Below are 20,568 nucleotides of genomic sequence, written 5' to 3' on the forward strand. Positions count from 1 at the left end.
ATATACAAAAGTACATAATGATTGTAAGCAAACGATATGAGCCAGGTTCGGAAACTTGTGTAATTTATTGATCAAGATTTCACCACATTAAAAACGGCTTCTTCAGTTTCTTATTCAAATACAATTTATTAGTTTCAAAGAGAGTCATTTGTATTTTTTTCTGTGTGATATTTTTTGAAGCATTTTTCTGGATGTAACCCAGGTTATCTCGAACATGTTTCACAGTGGTAGCCGGTCTGAATTCGTTTCGTCTTTCTATCACTGCACAATCCTTTTGCTCTTCCATTGGGAATTTTTGCAATAAAATGCCGCCCAGAAAGTCGTTCAGTTTCCTGCTCGTCGCAATGCTTTCCGTGTCTTCTTGAATTTTTGTTTCAGACACTTCCTACCAGCTGTGTAACAAGGTTTTTACGGAAAGTCTTGTGTCTTGCAGCATTCAAACCTTGCTGTTCCCTGTTGATGTTGTACAATAAAAAGCCATTGGCAATACCCACTTCAAGTAACCAAAAAACATCTTACGCCACCACTTAGCTGATTTCCTCAAAAACGCATAACTTCCACAGTAGTGATCGGCTCTGTCCACTCTACCCATATATTTTGTGTACTGTGATATTACCACCGGTTTTGAAATTGTTGTTGAATTTTCATTGCCAATTAAAGATTCGTTGCACATTCTGTATTATATACGGATGATAACATTGTCATGAGGATACGCATTGTCATGGTGCGCGAAACGTCGGTGAAGCAGTAAACCATGCTGTTTGTTGTTGCTTTTACTTTCAATTTCATCAGATGAACGTTGCAACTAATGCTAGAAACGAAACGTAATTCAATGAGTAGCTTATATTCCAAGTTGTGCTAAAGCTACAGCGACCGTCTTCAGCCTGAACAAGTAGCCACAATATGTTTGCGAAAGCTTGCAGCAGCCTACCCCAGGCCCGGATTTAGGGGAGGCAGGTGCCCCGGCCCCCCGACTTTTGAAGGGTCCCCCTACGTGGAAAAAATGCGATTTTGTGTTATTTTTTCTTCCTTACATCCTTTGAAGTTTCTGCAAAATGCTGTGCAGCGCTGGATTGATGCTACTGTAGACGCAGAGGTGGTTTTTCTCGCCGTAGGCGCAAAAAAATTTTTTCAGGGGGGCCCCCGATCTAAATGTGCCCCGGGCCCCCCATCAGCTAAATCCGGCCCTGGCCTACCCTACGGTATGCCACTGCCAACTAAGGCACACGTGGTTTCCACTTTGTTCAATTTCGCAGCCTAACAATGCCTTGTTATCACGTGGTATTACGCAACGTGAAATTCTGCACAGTTCACTTTCAACACAACTCAGTTTTCTGACAACTAGATTTGCTTGGTTGACCAACCACAACTACTTTTATTTCGCATGCTTTGATCCTCTAAGAGAAGTAATAGCAACATATTTTCATAGCAAGTATGCTTGTTTGCCGAAAATTTACGTTTGGCAAGAAACGGTCGCCTTACGAGTGTGCAAAGTGGAATTTTAGGAAAAGGCGAGCTATACTCGCCTTACGACTAAATCGGCAATTTTGAAAAGGCGAGCCAGACTCGCCTGTTGACCGCAAAGGGCTAATGTAAACGTGTGACACGTGTCAGCGCAAATCATCGAGAGGAAATAATCTACACGCCAGATAAAAAAAAACGCCCACACGGCGAATGCTGAAGATGAGGCAAGCTAGTGAGAATCACCCATTGAGTGCCGTGCGGCTTATTGCATGCCCACATAGTAGTTGTAAATATGAGCGGATGTAGGATAGAAGAGGCATTAGCAATTTTTGCTATGGTCTGTTGAAGCGCTATTGTGCGGGTAGCAGGGTAGCACGACGGATACTCTCCAGGTTTTCCTGTTTGTGATAGTAAAAAAGATTGGCTAACTCGTTTGTATACAAACATATTTACACATTTTTTGACGATGTAATTCAAAAGTTGCGCATATGCAAGCAAAACAACATCAAGAAAAGAACAAAAATACCCTAACTTTGAAAAAAAAAGCAAAAGCATCTTTGTTTCCTATTCTTGCAATATCTAGTCTAGTGAGACTGATGTAATATATCAGACAGTGGAGTCAGTTCAAATACAAACAATTTTAAGTTTCCCGCGTCTGATTGTAGCCTAACTGTAAATATCTACAATACGGTATCCTAAGACTTTTTATTTGGTTTTTCATAAGCGTGGCCACGTCGCGAATCGCACGCTTCACCGAGTATCATATTATAAAGCATTTTTTGTTAATCCAGGCGTGATGGAACTGTGGTGTTTTCACCTCATACTATTAGGATCTGAAACTAAGTCATATGAGCAGCTAGCCAGCTACCGCACTGGGTCGAATTGAGAAGTGAGTGGTGTGCAGTAAAAACGCAGACTGAACAGCATTAAAAAAGGATAATAAGTGTGAACGCTGGAACACACCTGAACCATAGTGATCAAACTGAAATACAAGTTGAGAGAAGAAAGAAAGTGGCGAATTAACTACATAAATGAAACGTCGCTGAACAAAACAATACAATAGGTAGGCTACTTTCTACGGTTTTTCTTTGTGACCATTCACGTAACGTGATTTTTACGTGGTTTAAACGTCACTATGTTAGCAGGCTATACAATATACCTACGCTCGTCGCCAACAAAGACACGTGAATTTGTGAGAGACAAACAAAGAAAAACGAGCACAAGTAATACTACCCTCTTTTTGTTCTGCTACCTCAATTTTCCTTTCAGTTTACGATAGGTGATTCAAAATTCCTTTTTGATGGTGAACGGAATTCTTTCAGGTACCAATTGCGTTTGAAACTCGCCTACTTAAATTTAGTTAGCTAGTAAGAGTTAGATGTTTAGCCTACCATTACACTGTAGTCAGTTCACAATTGTCTATGCTGGGAGTATTCTATCGCTAGGTATTAGTGGCTGTACGACTAGTCATCATCAGTCGTCATCTCCGCCTGTAGCAGATTGCGCATCAACATAGGTTATTTGCTTCCAAGAGTGGCGATTTTGAGCCAACTCGCCCAGTGTCGCCAAGTTGAGTCCGGTCCATGATTGGATATTGTCTTGCCATCGTTTTGGTTGTCTGCCACGTTTTCTTTTTCCTTCTACCATGCCTTCTGTGCAAACTTTGCTGATTCCGAATTGTGATCTTTTAGTGTGGCCGAACAGTTTTAAAACTTTTGATTTTATTATTGCTGCAATTGGATGTAGTTTTGTCATAGTTAAAAGATCTTCTGTTTTCGTGTGGTCAAGTAGCCTTTTGTTGGTCATGCTTCTCATGATGTGATTTTGGAAGGTGGTGAGTTTTTTCATTGTTGATGATGTCCAATTTACGTATTCTATACTGTACAGCACGACTGGTCAAACGTAGGTGTTTGATTTCAGTTTGATGGGGAGTCTATTGGATGTTAGAATCTTTCTAGTCTTTTCAAATGCTGCCCAGCCTAAGCCAATTCGGTATTGCACTGCAGTCTTTCCATCGTTGGTCTCGGATAGTCGGTGGCCAAGGTATATGAATTCTGGTACTTGTTCTATTTGTTTTCCATAGAGAGTGAGATTGAGTGTGTTGTTAGTTTTGTCGGTTGTCATACATTCAGGGTTGGGACTATCGATTACGAATCGACATTCGATGGCGTTATTCTTTACTTTGTCACTATCGAATCCGTGTTTGCTTTTCTTTTTCAAATAAGTATCGATTAGCTGCTATTCTTTACTTTTTTGCGCGTTGAATCCGATATTCGATATTCGGTACTTTTCTGTAAAGTTTACAAATAAACAACGTAAAATATTAACCGAATTCCACAATTTTATTAGGCAGACTTTGAAATTCTATTGAAAGGAGGAGCAAATTTTTTTTTGCGGGGAAGCCCTGGTTGATCGCATTCAACTCGGAAAAGACTAGAACATCATTCGCTTTACCAGATAAAACTCTTGAGGCGGGCACCGGCTATTCTGAGGGAAACTTCGGAGGGAACCAGCTACTAACTAGACGGTTCGATCACACGCCCAGGGCGAAAGAGAAAATTGAATTGAGTCCTGTCTTTGTCATGATTTACCAAGGGGGGTGGGGGACTTATATACCAGTCCCAGGTATAATCTGTCCCCCCCCACCCCCCATGGTAACTCATGACAAAGAGAGGACTCAATTCAATTTTCTCTTTCGCCCTGGCCGTGTGATGTTCAAGGCGTTACCATTCAACTCGAACCCTGCGTTCTTTTGTTTAGGCCAGGTCCAGGCGCTCATGCAGTTTGTTAGAAAGGATCGTAATTGTTAAAGCATGCCGATGCGGTAGGCTTGCTTGAGTGGGAATAATTTTTCACTTCTTTGAATTTTTTTAAATTTGTTACTGCCTTGAGCATTCAGAAAGAGTGGTGGAATAATATTTTTTTTTCAATATCGATTACTACATTCTTTATTCTTTACCTTTTTTTTCTAGTATCGAAATCGGTTAATTCTTTACTTTTTTTGGCACTATCGAATATCGGAATATTCTTTACTTTTTCACTATCGACTCCCATGCCTGCATACATTTGGATTTGGTTTAGGACACATTTATGTGGAGGCCGAATTTAGCAGCATTTTTTGACAAGGCATCTAGGTATTCCTGCATTTTCAGTTTAAAATTATTCAAAATGGCTATATCGTCTGCGTAGCTTAAGTTGGACATTACATGACCGCCGATGGTGAATCCAATTGTATACTCATTTTCTGTTTCTGAGATTATTGCAGCAGCTACGATGCAAAACAGGATAGCAGACAAGACATCACCTTGCTTAACACCTTTTTTTAATATCGATTCGTCTGGTTGTTCCTATGTTTGTTTTGATTGTTGCTTTCAAGAGGTTGATGCATTTTTTGTTGATGGAAGTTTTATCCAGAAGTTGCCAAAAGCGGGGTAATTTAACACCGTCAAACGCTTTTTTGAAGTCAATGAAGGTGATATGTACGACTAGTGGTCAACCACTTTTATGGATGTAGATTTTTTTTTGCTTAGAATTACAACGAAGAGAAATAAAACAAAGTAACTTTAGCGGGTTTAACATGATGAATTACATACACAAATATAACATTATTAAAAATAAACTGTAACGTTTTCGACACGTACGTGTGTCCTCATCAGGAATTACATATCTGCAATATGTACATAACATGAAAATTGTAAGGTAAATTTGACTTTGCACCATAACTGTAACTGTATACTAACGACTCTCCAGACTGAAAAGCACAAACTGAACGAGTGACACAGGAATGATTACAAGTAAATTATACGATGGAAAACAGATCACATGAGGTGTAAACTACAGGCATTTGACAAACAAATTAGAACACACACAAGAGGAACGATGAGCCACAGGCGAATAACTGCCGGTTGAGAGCGGTTAACCTCAACTCTCAACCGGCAGTTATTCGCCTGTGGCTCATCGTTCCCCTTGTGGGTGTTCTTATTTGTTTGTGTAATTATACACAATTATTAGACCACCCAAACAACTATAGAAAATGAAATATTTTCTGACAGGTGTCAAACCCAAACAATGCTTGATATGAACGACTCGTTACATGTCTTGTAAAACAAACGAATTTATTTTCAATTCAATTCAATTCAATTTATTTTTCTTTGTCGGAAAACAACAGCAATGATAAAGTTACCAACAGTTAACGGCAATAAAACCAACAAAAGGAAAAGGTGGCAAAACTACAAAAGTTTAAAACGTGCATGCGATGCAAATTTAAAGGTTACGTACACGAAAGTAAATTAAGCACGGCCACCAAACCTAACAGTTTAAAGTAGATGAATTAGTTGGAAGAACCAGTTGGCTCCACATACCTAAAGCAACTGGAGATGTGCCAGTTGATGAAACCATGCGGGGACGACTGAACCTTACAACCAATATAAAAAAGAAAAATCAACAACACGAGCATTTAAGAATGAACAATGAACATACGGCATATTATTACATATTAAACATATTACATATTATTTAAAAACAATAAAAACTAAATACTACAAAATTGATGATCCGTTGAATTAATAACACAAGCCAACACACTTTTTGTGTCAGCATAGTAAATGTCATTCAAGGGTATATTTTGGGTGCTGAATTCAAAAATCACATCAGATTTTTTGTATCACATCAGGATTTTATGATATCTGAATGCTGTTTTGATAAAAATTGGTAAAATTGACTCCTGATCTGTATTGGTAGACTATGGCGTTTTATGGAATTTGAACTCTTTTTTGTCAACAAGGTCTGTGATAAAGTCTAAATTCATCACGATCAAGTCTAAAGTCTACACAAGAGATACAAACATAATATTAATGAAAACATTGAGGTATTTCAAGACCTGTTTTTTTTTTGTTTTTTTTAATTTTATTGAAGTGTGGTAACTTGAACCTAATTCTTCAAAGTTTATCTGCTAACACTAAACGTTCAACGTCATTTTTTTTACAAGAGTAGGCTACATTGTTACTTTTTTCGTGTTAAGAAGTAGGTTTGATGGCTGTGCAAATCCCCAATGGCCAATAGCCTACATATTTTAAACCTTTTGGTTTTGCCATTTTTTCCTTTTGTTGGTGCTACAGTTGTGTGTTTGCAATGTCATTCGCTATTATGTTTGCGCCAACAAAGAAAAATAAAATTGAAGAAATTGAATAGAATAGACACTTAAAAATAGGTTCAATTCTACAGAAAAAAGAAAATTCACATGCACATTTGGGAAACGTTACTCTGGACAAACTTTCGCTTGCATGATTTTTGTGAATGTTGTGAGTGGATTTAAGATTTCCATTGATCTATCGTCTTAGGTTTTCCACACAAGCTTTACATGCAGCATGTGTGGAGCCCATGATTTGTCCTGATCACCCAGGCGAATTTTAAAGTATGTAAGATATGCTTGTTTCACAAAACTTGTTATGGTTTGCCTTTGGTTAGGAACAGTAGCCTATAACTGCTACATTATGTAACAAAGAATATCAGGGTCATTTTCACACCTTTTTGAAGATGTCATTCTGCTACTTATTCACACCACAAACAGAATTAACACCTTGCTAATATGAAAAAATCTGAATACATGAAAATTCAAATAAGAATGAGTCATAGACAAGTTTCACATGCGCTTAAATCTCCACCTTCAGCGAAAAAGATAAAACCGATGTTATTTATCAAAAAGTAGAATGGTACTAAGCATTCAGGCGAAAGTGAATGTAACCCTGCCTGTAAGGGGTGGTTTATGGACAGTTCTCAGAAGGTACATAAGTTGGATGGTCTACCATAGACAGATGGTCCACTAGCCAGATGGTCTAGGTGACTCGTTTGACCAGTGGACCATCTAGCTAGGGGGGCTTCTGACTAGTGTACCTTCTGAAGGTAGGTCGGTCACTCCAATGGTCATGGTGTCCTCATACATCTCCAAATGTTACAAAATAAAATCATTTCCATGAATATGACAAATTTTGAAACACTTTTGGCTAATAAGGTCTTTATAAAACGGTAACAGTAAGAGAAAATTCGGCCAAAAAGCCAATATTATGAGAAAAAGTATCATGCAAAAATCTCAAAAACCTGATGTGATGGACAAAATCTGATGTGATTTTTGAAATCAGCTGCCTCAATATACCTCAAATCACATCTTACATTGCAGACACAAAATTTTTTATCTTTTTTGTTGGCCTGTGTAATTGATGATCCGTTAGGTCAGGGGTCACCAACTGGCGGCCCGCGGGCCGCATGCGGCCCGCCACTCGGTATCGCTGCGGCCCGCGGAAGGTATCAGCGTATAAGTATAACCAAAAATACTTTTCTTGAGGAGTTAAAGAGCACGAAGGCAAAAATACTTTCCGGGAAGCATATTTTCGCTTTGCATACGATTCCACTGACCGACCAATCAGATTGTAGTTCTAGGTGGGGGTTGCTTAAAGCTATTCCAATGCGATGTCCAGCCACACTGTTCCAGTGGTTGATTAAAATGTCTGTTTTCGAATTCGAAAATGTCTGTGAGCATAGGGTTGCTTATTTTAAGTTTGTAAATGTCCTGTAAACACTAGTGTGCGTTTCACCCTCATTGTGTTTCACGAGCAGTGTTCTCTTTATGCAAGTTTTTGTTGGCAAAATAGATCGGTGTGCCAACTCAATTTATAATAAATTGGCAAAATATTATATATAAATTTAAAGACTTTTTCTGATTGTATTATGAAAATATTTAGCTTAGTTCTGCAGAATGTTTTTGTTTTTTTTAAGAAATAGCTATGTAACGCTTCACGATTTTGCGTGTCATCCTTGCGCAGGGATCATGCTGATCTTCTCTGTATCGTTCCAATTTTAGTATTGCCAAAGCATGTATTGTGTTTCTCGGCAGTCGAGTGTAGCAGGAACTCAGCGATAGACACGTGTTTCGCCCATTAGGCTGGGCTCATCAGTGGGAGAAACAATGGGCGAAACACGTGTCTATCGCTGAGTTCCTGCTACACTCGACTGCCGAGAAACACATGTTTTTGGAAAAGTCTTGATGGCTAGTGTGGAGGCTACACCGGTATGGTTAGCGAAACACAATGCTCGCTGTTCTATAGTGAGTAGTCAGGTAGTACTGACGCCAGGAAGATCGCTCCTTTTCAACGAAGCATGTATTGCCGAAGCATGTAGGCCTACTGCCGAAGCAAGTACTGCAAAATGTTGTTAATCAACAAATTCTTGCCACGCTGATAAGCACCGCAAGTGACAGTTGTCTATAATAAAAGAAAGGCGGTTTTATAGACTCTCACAAAAAGGATGAAAAACCAACTCATTGCTTTTTTAGAGGGAAGACTGTTCATGAATTACGATAGAATTACGATTTTTCGGTGATTTCCACAAGAGTTTGGTTCATGGTGCCTGGTTTCTTTCTCCTTGTTATTGGAGCCTATGTTTCGCTGATATGTTTGCAAGTCACTATTGTTGCCTGTATTGCGATGTGTCAAACATTTCCTTGTTTACTGAAACTGTTGATTGCAAGATATCTTTTGTGAAGCGAAGTGACAACACCACTCTTGCTTGGCGATGAATATTTTAATGAAACCGTTCGCCTCGCTATAAGTGCGCAAAACAATTGGCTTTGTTTATTAGGCATTGTTAAAAAAGTCAAAAGTGTTGTAAAAGGAGCTTGGTCTGGCAGTAGCGTTGTTCGATTAATTTTGTTGCTGCGGTATTCTAACATAAATATGAACAACATGTAACGCTGGATACTGGGTACGAAATGCGTTCTTTTCTAGCATAGGCTAAGAGTCAACCTACGGTACCTAAAATTTTATTAGTGCGGCCCACCACAGCTCTCCTTAGTGCCAAAGTGGCTCGCATGCAAAAAAGGTTGGTGATCCCTGCGTTAGGTGAAACAATTTGTAAAGGCTTCAGATAGTAATAACTATATTTGATTACATATTATTTACATATTAAACATATTATTTACATATTAAACATATTACATATACAATAAGCTACAGTGCATCGTTTTAAGTAAAATAGAGTGTTCGCAGCAACGACAGTGGTGTGATGTTGAATAGGAATTGATAACTGATGGGTACAGGAATTTAGATTAATTAACTTATTATTTGAGCATGATATATGAAACTGATGATCATGAATGATGAAAAATGTAGTGAAAATGATATGAGAATGGTCATGGTCTAGATGGCATGCGGGTGACTTCGGTATCGGAGCGGGATGGAGTTTCTTTGGAGTTTTTTGAAATGAATTTCCACACAAGTCAGTTCAATCATAAGCAGCTAAAAATCGATTTCGATCATCTGTTCTAGATCTAGCAGCTAAATCATCTTCAGAGACTTCAGTTAAGCTGAAAGCAAACAGCACAAAAAATCAAATGATGAAGGTCAAATGAAAAACATTTCACTCTTGCTACGATAAAGAATTGATGGAAAAGACTAATAACCAAAGGCGAATTAAATGAAAAATGGCACGAAAGAGTATAGTATAAAATTGTAGGCCTACTACCATAAGCCTAACCAGGAAACATCCACAACACGCAAAATAGTCTGCGCTTTAACCCGTAAGGCGCCTGTTCTAGCAAATCAAGGTTTCTTTAACAAAGGGTATGGTCATTTTTTGAATATTAGTTTTTGCTTTGGTAATTGTTTGCCATTTGTTTTCATGTAGGTAGATTTACTCGACGTACATGAAAACAAATGGCTAACAATTAGCAGAACAAAAACTAATATTCAAGTTCCCTGTCAGTATGGAAACTTGTGTAACTTTTGCATTGTGTATATTAATTGCATATTTCAAACATGTACCTATGTTCCTGTTACTGACAAATAAAACAATGATTGATTCTAAAAATGATTACACCTTTTGTTAAATAAACATTGACAACCTTTTCATTTTTCAACTCTGCTTAGTTCAATTACTTATGACGTAACAATTGTTTATTGCCGTTCTCTATCGTTTGAATATATCTTAGACTTAAAGGTACAGTTGCAGGACATTTTGCTATTTTAGACTGTTTTAGTGAGTAAAAAATGTTTTGTGCAGGTGGTGGTCAGGTTACCTCATAGATGTCTGTTGATGCAGTTAAAGCTGTTCGTCGCTACATTTGCGAGAACAGGCGTCTTGCTGGTTAAAGAGAGAGAAAACTTTTATTTCGTCTGCTGTGAGAATAGTACGGTGCAATTATACACACATTCATACATACGTCACACACATACATACGTCACAGAAGGCTATTACGTATCAGCTGGATGGAAAGAAAAACAAATGAATTTGTTTCCCAACAAATAAACGATAAATGGAGTCTGATAAACAACATTAACCTTAGAAAATTGAGATATTTCGGACACATTGCAAGAAGCAACTCGTTGGAAAATTCAATGTTAACTGGGATGGTGCAAGGCAAACGAACAAAAGGACGACAAAAAATAAATTATTTTGACAATATCAAGCAAGTTACAGGAATAAAAAGCATGTCGGAAGCACTAATAAAAATAAAAGACAGAACAAAATGGAGGCAGTTCATATGGGAGATCACAGCTGATCAAACATAATCAATCTGTTGAAGAAAAAGATCCGATAATTTTCTTTCAAAAATTTCAAAAAATCGCCGAATAGAGAACTCGCCGAATAGAGAACTCGCCGCCGAATCGGACTCGCTGAATCGGACTCGCCGAAACGGGCCATTCCGATGGGCCCATTGCCCAATCATTCAATAGCTTATATCAGTGCTTCTCAACCTTTATTTGTTGCGACCTAAATATGAAGGTTAAATTAATAGTGAAAATTTGGCGACCCTATTTCCAAAATCACGTTTCGCACAACGCTTTGTAAGCATGAAAAAATTAGCCACAAACATAACAACAAAATGTCGAATTTAATTATTGTGAGTTTTGACTTTGTATTGTTTCTACAACTTTATCAAAGTTTGGAGCTATCTTGCTCAGTGTCAGTCTCATGTCATCTTCAGGCTGAAGACAATTTCTCTCCTTTGTTTTGATGTTTTGAACAACAATCTTTTCTTTGACTTTTGTCCAAAAAATTGACCAAGGGTTTCTTTCTTAAAAACACTTCATCAATACACTGTCACACTGAATGTCAATAAACTCCTCATGAAACCGAAAAATGCTTTGGTAGTTGTCCAGCAGGATATCAACATCAACAGCAAATAAATTGCGCACCCATTCCGAATCCTTTGCATTTTTAGGGATAATCAAATCAAATTCTCATATCAATGAACCCAAATGTCTTTCTATTTCAAGCTGGACATCGTCAAAGCCGAACTCCGTATCTTCCAGTAACTGATTTAAAAGGAAAAGGGCAAGTTTTTCAGTAAAAGGAAAAGGGCAGGAAAAATTTAGGCCAGTTTGAAAATATTTAACTCAGCAAGATTAAAGACGAGCTTTGTTTATGGTTTACTGCCTTGTGGCTATCATTTTTAACATCTTTGTAAGCTTAGCCCGCAGTCACCAGAAAAAAGTCCAGAAAATATTCTATACTTTGGTTTTGACTAGAGATGTAAAATTGTAAATGCAAAAAAACGTGTTTTTTTTCAAAAAAAACTTGGGCCAAAAAAAACAAGCGTGTTTTTTTTCATATTTTTCTTGTAAAGTTGCAAAGTTTTTACAATTTGCAGCTTATAGTTTCATTATAGTGCTCTTGAAAAACATTAAACTAGTAAAAATGGTTTTATTGGTTTGCTGAAATTCCTAAGTGTTTGTGCTTGGCAGCACATGTTTTTTGCATAGTCCTACGTTGTTTCACTTTCTTCTTCATTCTCAGGCATGTTTGCGGCAGTACACCTGACAAACATTGAATTAATGCAATTTGATACAGGACATAGCCTAATGTACATGAGTTAATTTATTTTTCCTTTTATGGAAGTTACCCTACGATGTTAGTATACCGGTACCGGTTATTCTTGTACACACTCAATGGGTTGACGAAATTTTGGCAAAAACAAGATGGCAGTATTCAGAACACACCTTAGGGAACGTTCAAATATTACGTAACGCTGTTTTTCCGAATTTTTGACCCCCCCTCCCCCATGTGACGCCAACGTAACGTTTTTGTCAACCCCCCCCTCCCCCACGTGACGCTTTTCCATTACAAAGCCCGTTTTGCCAGTGTATATCAAAATTATGACGTGGAAACACGTGCTGATAAAATATCTTGGTTTGTAGCCTATGCACCTAAAGCTTACGTTTGAGACATGAAATTTTAGCTATACTCTTTTTTTGGATTAAAACGTTATGTACCTATTGAAAACGTTTAGTAGCCCACCGTCCAAAATGTTTCGATCCAAACCTTTCATTGTTTGGTTATGTATTGAAAGAAACATCACAAAAGCGCAAAAGAAACCGCAAGGAAAGCTAAGCATCTTCGAATTGGGTCACCAATGCTTCAAAAATGTTTCTATATATTGGAACAGCAGCCTACTCTCACTTGTGTGGTTCGAACTTGATGCATAACTGTGTTCTTCAGACTCGCACGTATGAATGTCTTCTACCTGTTGAGAGGTTTGTGTCAAAGTCATTTGGTTCTTTAATGAACATATGTAGGCCTAGGCTATGTAGCCTAACAGTCATAGGCAGTGGCGTACGCAGGATTTTCTGAAGGGAGGGCATTGACGGTAGCGTAGCCAGGAATTTTGAAAGGGGGGAGAGTTTGACGACCGGTGGGCTTAGCCTAACGGCAGGACATCCATCGGCGGGGGGCCTCCGCCAGAAAATTTAAAAAATTACTTTGAATTTGGTGCATTCTGAGAACATTTTCAACAAAAATGTGGGTATAAATATTCCTGTAAAATGGTGCTGTCAGGTTGCATAGCAAAAGGATAAGATCATGTTTTCTTCGGCATTTTTCGGAAATAAAGCTAAGTCTCTATGTTTTCTTGTTGCTAATTCCTGGCTGAGATGTTTGAATGTTTGGTATTGGCAAAACTCGCTCTTGCAGTTTTGTTTAAAATTAGGCAAGTTTTTTTTAGACTGAAAGCATCATTCCCAAGCATAAAGAGACTGAAAGCATCATTCTCAATATGGCCCAATGCCCCCCCCCCCCCCCCCCTGCGTACGCTAGTGGTCATAGGTACACCTGCATACCTGTTCATCACCATGTGTCGCTTTTTTGCTGCTTGACTCGGAAAGTATGCACAAATAAACTACCGTACCGTACTCGTAAGCGTTACGTAACGTTTTGCTTGAACCCCCTCCCCCCCGATGTGAAGCTAACGTAACGCTTTTCATAACCCCCCCCTCCCCCTCGATAGCGTTACGTAATATTTGAACGGTCCCTTACCTTGTTTGTGGTAATTTTCTAATGCAAGCTATTGCCAATAGCTTGTTTAAACATGTTTTTTAACTGATAGCTTAGCATTAGCAACGATGTATACGCTTTATAAATGTTGAAACAAAAGTATTCCTTTCGTGTGTTTTGTCATTTTGTCATTGATGCTTCTTGCAGATCATTTGTGATCTTATCACTGATATTTGTAGCTGTCAAAAGTAAGTGCATTTGTCAGAAAATGTTTAGGTTAATGTTCCTTTCAAATGCCCACCACCCGTGTTGACTATTGCTAGTAACTACTAACCTGAATGAAGATATTTTCCCTTTAAAGTGGAGTTTTTCATAACTGCTCAGTGTTCACATAGTGAATAAATGCTTCATAATACTTTTCCTGACAAGTATAAAGTTTTACCTATATTCCCGCAATGCAGGATATAGATACAAAACAAACATCAAAGATGAAAACTTATTTTATTTGGGAACAAGAAAAAATTTAATGAAACTAACAAAAATCTGATGTAGTAAGATTCAATATTATTTGAGACATTTGAATGCCCACCATTGGGAAACAAGGAAACAGGACACTGACCAGTGACCACCTGGTCCTCCCATGCCCATTAACCAAAATCCCAGGTGGCTTCGAAACTGTACACGAGTGTGGTACTGCATTTAACAACTGGCTGGACCAAATTACAGACAATCCTTGAGATGTGCCAACCATAGGACACTGTTAATACTATTTGAGACGATGAGAAATTTTTATGGCTCGTGTGTTGAAACGAGATCTACAAAACTGCAACGAAAAAATATATCAGACAAATTCTGATTTGAAGTAAGGTATACAAGTTATGAACTTACGAGACTGTTTGTTTGTTGAAAGAGACCAGTGGTGGATTTCCAGAAGATTAGCTTCCGGAACGTTAGTTTTTTACTTTCCAAATGCGCTAGGTGCCGTAGAAGAGATTCAGAAATATGCCCTTATGAGATTTTGAAACAACACACTTGATGTAGCCTACGAAAAACGTTGCTAAAGTAAGTAGGCTATCATGGTCCATAGATGATAAGCGTTGTTCAACGCAAATATTCGTATTTTAGTGAAACAAAAACACAAAAAAATACAAGTTACAGCCTACAATTTTTAAGACATTTATCGAATTCAAAACCATAAATCCTCTGGCGACTTCGGGTCTCAAATGCCGAGTTACGTCCCTGGCGCAACCAGGATCCAACACACTTTACTGATTAAAACTTTCTCAGTGAAGGACCGACCATTCGTATAAAGAGTAAACTTGAAACAGTTACAGTGTGTAGAAAAGCCCGGTCAGATGTCAGTATGAGGTTCATTTGTGAAAATCCGCGTTCACACTTGGTTGATGAAATTGGAAGGGATTTTAGTGATGTTATCAAATTTTGAAGACACTGGGATCTTCTTTTCGTAGTTTTATATTCGCGAAGTCCTCTCACAGCTTCGCGTTCGTCTACTGTTAGCGCAATCTCTTTGCCACTTCAATGATTTCGTTTTCTCCGTGTGTCATTACTGTGTCCTCTGGCCAAGTAGTTGAAAGTATTTGCAGCTGTTAATAAATGACGAGTCTGTTGAATTCAACAAGCGATCTTGGATGGAATTTTCTAAGTGATGATAGAAGATGCGGGAATTGATTGGCGGGCTATTTCTGCAATATTTACATGCAATTCCACATCTTTGAACTCTAAGTTTTCTTCAGCAACTATGGCAATGCAATAATGTCGTCCGGGTTCGTTCCTACGTGTTTCAAATAATTTTGCAAGATTATTAATTTTGTTATCTGTATCCCAAATAGTACATATGCTCTGTTTTGGAGTTCGAGGCTTATGCTACTTCGGATAATTTTTGCAAGGATTCGTACATCAAAGCCAAGTCCGACACGAAATCCGTGGATGTTATCTTCGACAAGAGTCCTTGATATTTCGCACGTTTCCGAGAATCTCTTGTGTCGCTACTAGCTCCCTTCTTGGAGTGTTCGACAAGTGCTGGTAAATCATTCCAGGCGGCATTAACTGTGCTGACACTCAAGGCTACCCAACGTGTGTCCAGTACCCTTCCGATTTTCAACAACTGCACTTTAACAGCCGCTGCACATTCACTCAATTCCCTGCTATTTAGGAGAAGCGTGGTAAAGGCTGTAGCGCTTGTTTATAAAGATCGAAATCGATACGCATTACTGACTGATTGTACAACATCACGAACCGATAGTTCTAACCTACAGTATGGTTTGCACAATACCACACCACAATGTCTGGAAATTCATCACGAGGCAATTTTTCCACACCATTTTCGCGACCTAACATCACAGCGCGCCATCACATACAGCACCAATCAAACAAGATAAAAAAGTTATAGACATGCCATATTATTTTAGGCAGCTCTTCAAGAAATCAAAGATGCCATTCGCCGTAAGACTAGCGAGCTCAACAAGATCTAAGCTACAAATACATTCACAGGTTCGCTTTCCGTCAAGACTGGTACGAAGATATATTATCAGAGTAAATACCCGATTTAACGTGTTCGACTCATCAAGAATTATACTAGATATACTTTTACTGAACAGGGCAAAGCATAATAAGAGTATAAAATATTTGAGTTTCCGGAACGCCGTTCCGGACAAGTCAACGTTTTGATCGAGCTTCCGGAGCGGCGCTCCGGACCGTTCCGGCTGAAATCCAGCCCTGAAAGAGACGCTATTGCAATGAGTTTACCCTAATTGCTGCATATTGTGACAGTTAATGCCAAAATAGATAGAAAAAAAAAACGAATAAAAAGAAACGATAAAAAACAAAACAACGAGCTCGTTTTATAAAAAAAACAAAAAAAAAACTTTTTTTACATCTCTAGTTTTGACTAGACACTGTTACATCCTACACGTAAGTTAGTTAGGAGTTCAGGGCATAATCATGTACTGTACATACAGACCTGCTGTAATAAACGAGTAGCCTACCAGGCATCTAGGCTTATTTGTTACTTACAATTTATGAGTTTTGGTGGATTTGACATGTTGTAGGCTACTGCACCCAGACAGCCACTTTATCTGGTCCAGATCTGGCACGGATCTGACTAGATGTTTACCAGATCGGCTAGTGGCTGTCTGGTTATCAGCTTGAGGTTTAATTAGGTGATTTCTGGGACAGAACTTAAAGGTTATTGTGATTCTTTAGCTCAGTGATTATGCGCATCGTTAGCTCAATGGTTTCGCGCCCGGCTCAAAATCACGTGGCGCTGGTTCGACTCTCGGAGTGTGCGCTTGAGCAATACATTTCATGATTGCTCTCCATTCAGCGGCACCTAGTGAATGGAATAATTCCCCGGCAACAACATTTCAACAATCGGAAACTTCACTCTGTTAATCTCGATAACCAGCCCTGCGTTAAGAGTCTCTACAAGTATGCGAAACTACCAGGAATAACTCATCAAGGCTTTGTCAGTCCGAGGATAAAGATTTAAAACCAACCATTCTAATCAATAAATTTGTGGCAGAATACGGTGCGATACTGATGAGCCCAGCCTCATGGGCGAAACACGTGTCTATCGCTGTCAATTCTTGCTACAAATCGGCTGCCGAGAAACATATTGTTGATTGGAAAGTCTGAATGGCTAGCGTGGAAGCTACACCGTTATGGTTGGTGAATCGCAGTTGCTCGCTGTACTAGTGAGTGCTCAGCCTTGTGCTGATAGCCGGGAAGAACGCCCCTTTCTTCACAATTCTAATCATCTATTACTTCAATTCAGCAAATAAGAATGCCTTTATATAAAAATTATATTCTTGGACTTACCTATCTTCTGTTCTGGAGCATCTTAGTAATGGTGTTATGGATCGTAATAGCCATGTGGAACTTTGATAGAGAAACAAAACCATACCATACCATCTATGCTCACAAACCTTACCTCAAACATTCAAGGTTCACTGGACCCCGCCCTATGCATAATCTTACTGTTTTGGAAAAAAAGTTGGATGAGGCGCTAAAAGCTGCTAATAAGAAGGTAATTGATTTGCTTGTGTTTGATTAAGAAATTTATCTTCTTTTTTAAATTTTCATTGCTCATACAAAGATGAAGCTTGATTCACTGCTGCATAAAGCTTCATCTTTGTATGAGCAATCATCTTCATTTTTGTTTTATTGGCTTTTTTTGACACCTAACGCACCTGGGGTGATTTTACCTCCATCAGGGATGTCGCCACAAAAACACCTTTTTGTTCGTTGAGATTTCCGTGTCTAAATGTTTAGCTCATTGATTCCCCAAACTTTTCCATTGTTTCCAAGGTGACCTTGCAGTTTTTGGTGCCTTAGCCTACGTCCCCTTTAGAATCAATCGTAAACTTCTAAAACAGGGGTGTGCAACGTGCGGGCCGCGAGCCAAATGCGGCCCGCGAAGAAAAATTGTGCGGCCCGCGAAAATGTGCCAATTTTGAATTGTGTGCGGCCCGCGAAACGTGTTTATAATTTAATTTAGTCTGGTACGTGTGAACAATTCATTGTGGAGTGGATAATCGTAGATTTCGCACCTTCTGTTAACCATTTTAGAAATCTCCCACCGGCCACCGCTAATCCGGTTGTATTTAATTATTTGGAACATCAGTAGATCAGAGGCACAGAATTGCACAGAGAATAGCTGAACTATGAAACCGTAATCTGACGGTAATTTTGTGAAGCAGTGTCTTATCGATGTCGCAGAAGAAATGTGTCCTAAAATGAAGAGTGAGCGAAAAAATAAGTCTGTCACGGTGGACGATAGCGAGGCGTATCGATGATCTTGCTTGTGATACTAGTGACACACTCAGGGATAAGGTGAAGAACTTTGTTTTATGGAGTTTTGCGATCGATGAAAGTACGGACCAGAAGGACACAGCACAGTTGGCCATATTTGTAAAAGAAGTGGACAAAGACTTGAACGAAACGGAAGAGCTTCTGTCACTACAGTCAATGAAGGGCACGACAACTGGTGCTGACATCTTCACTGAAGTAATTGATGCTTTTGACATGTTCGAACTGGACTTGTCCAGCTTATGCGGAATCGCAACTGATGGTGCTCGATCCGTCTCCGGAACTGGCATTGGATTCATAGGTCTCTTGAAGTCTGCCTTGAGGGAGAGAAAAATCGATGATGACATAGCAATTTTTCATTGTATTATTCACCAGCAAAACCTGTGCGCAAAATCCTTGAAGTTCAAACACATCTTGAGTCCGGTTATTAAAGCATTAATTTCATTCGAGCACGAGGGCTCAACCATCGTCAGTTTCAAAAGTTTCTGGATGATCTCAACACCACACATAAAGATCTACTTTACTTTTCCGAGGTGGGTTGGTTAAGCAAGGGCTGTATGTTGCAACAATTTTGCGAACTGCGGAATGAAGTAGTGAATTTTTTGATTTTTACCAAAAACATCTCAACCAAGATGACTTTCCACATTTGAAAAAATTCATGGCAAATGGCTCTTTTTGGCTCAACGTATTTGTCCGAACAAATTTTTCCTAAAATATGCGTCATTAAATCTTCCTATCGATCGGTTCTGACAGACGAACACTTGGAATGTGGACTTCGAATTGCGAGCACTGCCATTAAAGTAAATTTGGAAAAAGTCGTCGGGAAAAGAAACCAGCTGCAAATTTCTCACTGAACTCTTAGTCGGTGTGACAATAAATTTGAATAGCAGTTTTCTTCAAAAATTTATGCGTCTTAAACTTATTATTTCTGCAAGGAGATAACTTCAAATAATGTCATAAGAATAACATGAATAACAAAAAAACAATACTTTTTGTGCCTGCAACTACTAGTAAGCATATGTTAAATAAACGTGCGGCCCGCGGTTTCACACAGATATTTATATGTGGCCCTCCTGTAATAAATGTTGCACAAGGGCGCGGGAAGTAGGGGTGCTCAAGGGGCTGCAGCCCCCCCCTAGAACTAATTCAGCCTCCCCTGGAGTTTTCAATAATTGCTTCAGCCCCCCTAGAAAATTCTGACAATTTAAGGTAAATAACAGTAGTACGGTATAATAACAGTAAATAACGTCTTCAAGGCTACTGTTTTGACGGTGCAACAAATATGTCTGGTTGGGTTATAGGCGAATATTCGTAAACAATTCTTCGTAAAGCAATTCTTCGTAAGCAATTCTTCGTAAAACAATTGTTCGTAAACAGTTGTTGGTGAAATGAAATCCGTAAAAGAATTTTTCGTAAAGCATTTCTTCTTATACATCAAATCTCCATTGCATGCACGAATAAATGCTTTGGGAAGAATTGTTTTACAAAGAATTAAGTTTACGAAGAATTGTTTTACGAAAAATTGCTTACGAAGAATTGCTTTACGAAGAACTGTTTACGAAGAAAACGTCGGACACCGTCTGGTTGCTATAACGGATTGCGAGCCAAACTTAAAGCATTATGCCCTGGATCGTTATACATTCACTGCAGTAATCATACTCTCGATTTGATTTTGCAAGACGTTGTAAAGGAAGTGAGGCTTATTGCCGATGCCTTAAACTTCCTTCAAAGTTTTGCAGTTGTAATTCGTGAATCGTCTAAACGTAAATCTTTATTTATGTCGCTTTTTGGTTTCGATAAAATTGCCTGCAATTTGCTGGGTTTGTGTCCTAGCCTACTCGTTGGTGCGTTCGTGCTTCTGCCCTCGCTCTTGTTGTTAAGTGCTACCCTACCCTGTTGCAATGTCTGACCGACATGACAGAAGATAGTGCAATGAGAGGAGACGCACGAGCAAAGATATTTGGCTTGGTAAAACAAGCACGCACGGTGCGGCTTTATTTTGCGATTAGGCTACCT

The 20,568-nt window shown here is 38.8% G+C and overlaps 1 protein-coding gene and 1 non-coding gene across 2 annotated transcripts in view; one reads left to right on the forward strand and one right to left on the reverse strand.

Annotated features, from left to right (window-relative positions):
- Window positions 1-8,237: 8,237 nt before the first annotated feature.
- On the reverse strand, window positions 8,238-8,341 carry LOC145777809 (U6 spliceosomal RNA). Its single transcript, XR_014290381.1, has one exon. It is a non-coding gene; the product is annotated as a U6 spliceosomal RNA (small nuclear RNA).
- A 9,184-nt stretch (window positions 8,342-17,525) lies between these two features.
- The window catches only part of LOC145776671 (4-galactosyl-N-acetylglucosaminide 3-alpha-L-fucosyltransferase FUT6-like), a 40,997-nt gene continuing 37,954 nt past the window's right edge, over window positions 17,526-20,568 (forward strand). Inside the window, exon 1 of the mRNA XM_082587902.1 lies at window positions 17,526-17,770. Within this exon, the coding sequence (XP_082444028.1) occupies window positions 17,528-17,770 (243 nt within the window). The 5' untranslated portion in view covers window positions 17,526-17,527. The remainder of the gene's footprint in view (window positions 17,771-20,568) is intronic.

This window comes from Aplidium turbinatum, chromosome 9, assembly GCF_918807975.1.
Source record: "Aplidium turbinatum chromosome 9, kaAplTurb1.1, whole genome shotgun sequence".
NCBI classification, from domain to species: Eukaryota; Metazoa; Chordata; class Ascidiacea; order Aplousobranchia; family Polyclinidae; genus Aplidium; species Aplidium turbinatum.